This window comes from Pteropus vampyrus, unplaced genomic scaffold (assembly GCF_000151845.1).
Source record: "Pteropus vampyrus isolate Shadow unplaced genomic scaffold, Pvam_2.0 Scaffold33, whole genome shotgun sequence".
In the NCBI taxonomy this organism is placed as follows: Eukaryota; Metazoa; Chordata; class Mammalia; order Chiroptera; family Pteropodidae; genus Pteropus; species Pteropus vampyrus.
The window spans coordinates 8279264-8282712 of record NW_011888814.1 but is presented as its reverse complement, the minus strand read 5'-3'; the positions used below and the strand labels follow the sequence as shown (position 1 = coordinate 8282712).

The 3449-nt window shown below is 54.1% G+C and overlaps 1 protein-coding gene across 1 annotated transcript in view; it reads left to right on the top strand.

Moving 5' to 3' along the window:
- PRRT4 (proline rich transmembrane protein 4) overlaps positions 1-1214 on the top strand; it is a 9527-nt gene extending 8313 nt beyond the window's left edge. Inside the window, exon 4 of the mRNA XM_023528949.1 lies at positions 1-1214. Within this exon, the coding sequence (XP_023384717.1) occupies positions 1-675 (675 nt within the window). The 3' untranslated portion in view covers positions 676-1214.
- The last annotated feature ends 2235 nt before the right edge of the window (positions 1215-3449 follow it).

Below are 3449 nucleotides of genomic sequence, written 5' to 3'. Positions count from 1 at the left end.
TGTGCCCTGGCAGGGCCGGGCCCCGACCTCCTACTCCAAGGAGGCGCCTGCCAGGGTTTTGATGGGGCGGAGGCCAACCCGGGCCCTTCTCCGGCCTCATCCCCCTGCAGTGATTACACCGTGGACTTCCGCCCGCCTTCCCCAATCAACCTGCGGCGCAGCATCGAGGAGGCCCTCTGCAGCGAGGCCCTGCTCGCGCCCAGCCTCTTCCAGGGCCCTGCCTTTGGGGAAGCCCTGCCCGGGCTCAGCCTCTACAGCACTTCTTCGCTGGGGGCGAAGACCAGGATCGTGCCCAGTGGGAGGTCTAAGGAGGCCCCTGGCTCCCCTGCGCCCCCGGAACTCCCCTCTCCCGGAGCCTGGCCCGCAGGCAGTAGCGCCTCATCCGGTTCGCTGTGCGGACTCTCCCGGGACAGCTCGTCCATGCTGCTATGCTCCAGCCCTGACAGGCCCCCGCGCTGTCCGCTGGTCTGCGTCCTCAGCCCCCCGCGGCCCTCAGGAAGCAGCCCTAGCCTCCCGGCCTCAAGATCCTACCAGGCCCTGTCCCCATCCTCCCACGACTCTCCAGAGCCTGCTCCTGAGCTGCAGGCTGAAGAAGCCTTGCTGCAGGAGCAATTCCTGGATGCCTGCCGACAGATCGATGAGCTGAGTGTGGGCAGCGACACCATAGACCTGTGAAGAGGTGGCCTCTTCGGTGCCCGGCCATCCCTGCCCCCTTCTGGCGCCTGCTCTGCCCAAGACCTGCACACTGTAACCCTTCCCCAACTCTGCCTGGCTCAGATACCTCTCGGCTTCCTTCCCCACCCAGGGGCTGGGTGGGTGGGGTAAGCAGCCAGGCTCTGTTGATTGGGAATTAGTGCCACTTTCTCTGGATCCCTGGGCGCTGATGCCCTCAGCTGCAATTCTAGGCTGGCAGAGGTCTCACTTTCCTTGGCATTCACCAGCAATAAAGCTCCAAGGTGCTTCACCCCTGTCCACCACTCCCCACGCTGGTGCTGAGTGGGAGGGGCTGTCCTCAGAAGACCTCCTGACCAGCCTCAGTCCCCATATCCACCTCTGCCATGTCCGGGAATCCCGTCCCTGCCTGAGTGAGACTCCCTGTCCTCCACACGACCCTTCCCTGTAGAAGAGTCCATGGCCCCTCTGGGAGACTCCACAGCAGATAAGTGGGAGGTGAGTCCTATCAGAGTTAATTTATCAATAAAATATTTTCAGAGGAGAAAGGTCTGATCTTCTTGGAAAAGCTTCGATGAAGCAAGAGCAGCAGTGGTGCTGCCAGAACTGGAAGAGAAGCAGCATTTGGGTGGGGCGGGTCCATCTCAGACCTCAGGGACCTTTACTCTCCACTACGAGGAGTGTTTGTCCTGTGGCTGGGATGAGTGAAGATCTTGGGAGAGGCTCCTTGAAGATCCTTCTGACTCTGGGAAGTGGCTTTTTAGAGATGTAACATGGCCTTGAGAGGTGAAGCAGAAACTCTACAGTCATTGGTGGAAATGTCTGCATTTCTAGGAGCCTGGCTTCAGGTCCTGGTGGGTGCTGAACTAGGGGGCTAGCTAGTGGTAAAGTTCTTTGTGGAGATGTCGATATACGTATCAAGGGCTTGATCACCTTGATCTGCGTGCCCCAGCAATCTCCCTGCCACATTCCCGGAGGAGTTCCCACCTGCTCCACCTACCAACAGGGTCTCTTCAAGGTTGGACTCACAACCTCTCTTCCCCTGCAGAACACTCATCTCCCATAGGTACAGATTTTCCCTGGAGAAAGCCTGTCTTCCCCAAACCCCATCTGAATCCTACCTACCAGAGCAGAACTCCCAGTACAGAGACCCATGAATGCATCCAACCACCAGCACTCTGTAATCGCTCCCTTGTCCAGAGCATTGAGCTCCGAGCTCTGTAGTCTGCATTTGTCATTTGGCTAAAATGCAGTAAGTTCAGAGTGGCACTAAGACAGGGTAATAGATTAAGTTTGAAAAGGAAATCTGGCAGTGTTTTGGCAGATGTTCTGCACATTACCGGGAGACCCACAGGGGCACACATACTAGGCTTAAAGTGGAAAAACAGGAATAAGAGTGGTTTTTCTTTCAATTCTGCCCATCAGCTGGTGGGGATTTGAGAAGGGAAGAGAGGGAGCCAAGAGGGAAGCAGGCAGGGAGGCTGGAGGGGGGGACGTGGGGAGCACTCACCAGACCAGGTCCAGTGAACTAGTGGGAGAATTAAAGCACAGCTGTCCTTGCACATGAAGATCTGTCTTGTCTGAGAGAAGTGTCCAGGGCCTGGGACCTCAGAAGGAGGAAAGGAATCAGTGATGTTTTGGGGGGTAGTGAGGGTCTCAAGAAAATGAGAGGAGCATGGGAGCAAGCACAGCTGAGGGATGGGACTGGAGTGGTTCTGACTCTGTCTCCTCCATCACCTGGTTCAGCGTGGCTCAGAAATTCTTGCTCCATCGTCACTCTGGGCTGAAGCCCAAAGAACTGCCAGGCTCCTAATTACAGGCATTTCTCAACTGGTGTCATTGTGGCGGCACGGCCCAGCATCGGAGCTGCTTTGAGTCATGGAAGGAGTGCTTGCTGTTTGAAGAAATTACTCTTTCTTCCCCACTCACCCTTCTGTCTGCCTCTGCTCACATTCAGCTCCTCTCTGCTGTCTCTTCCTCACCCTAATCCTTGCCAGGTGCTCTTGCTCCATCCACTTTCTCCATCAAGGGTCCTTGGGTTTATGCACATATCTCTCCACAGAGCAGTCTAAGCCTCATGTACTCTAGTCAGTCAGACACTCTCTCTCTCTCTCTCTCTCTCTCTCTCTCTCTCTCTCTCTCTCTCACACACACACACACACACACACACACACACACACACACACACACTGCTTTTCTGTCTGGAAGCTCTGAGTGGGGCTGTGAGATGGGGGAGGGGCGGGGGAACACAGCTGGTTGTTCGCCAGCTCCAACACTCCTTCGATTTTCCTCAGCAAGAATTACCTTTAACTTTATGAAGAAGCTGAGACTTTGATGAGACGACCCTTCTCTTTTATCTCATGCCTCAGCCCTTACTCTAAGCAGGTTTTCTACAAAAGTCCAGATGATCCTAATGAATACACCCTTTAGTTCCATTTCTTAGTAAGGTAGGGGACTGAGAGACAAACTCACCTTTATTCATTCGGCCTCTTTAAAACATTTTATTGAATACTTATAATGTGCTGCTAGGTGCTGGGGATAGAATTGAACAAGGTGGACACTAGCCCTGAACTTATGAAGTTGAAGGTCTTTTGGGGAAGGCAGACATTAAAGAGTTAATCATATAAATCATTACAATAGAACAAGTAACAGTTGTGAGAAGTGCTAAGAACAAAAAGTACGCAGTATTTTAAGAAGGTTTGGCTTACAAGGAGGAGTGAAGCCAGAGAGACGGGGCTTGAGAGAGGCTGGCTGAACACAGCCCAGGCCTCCCATTT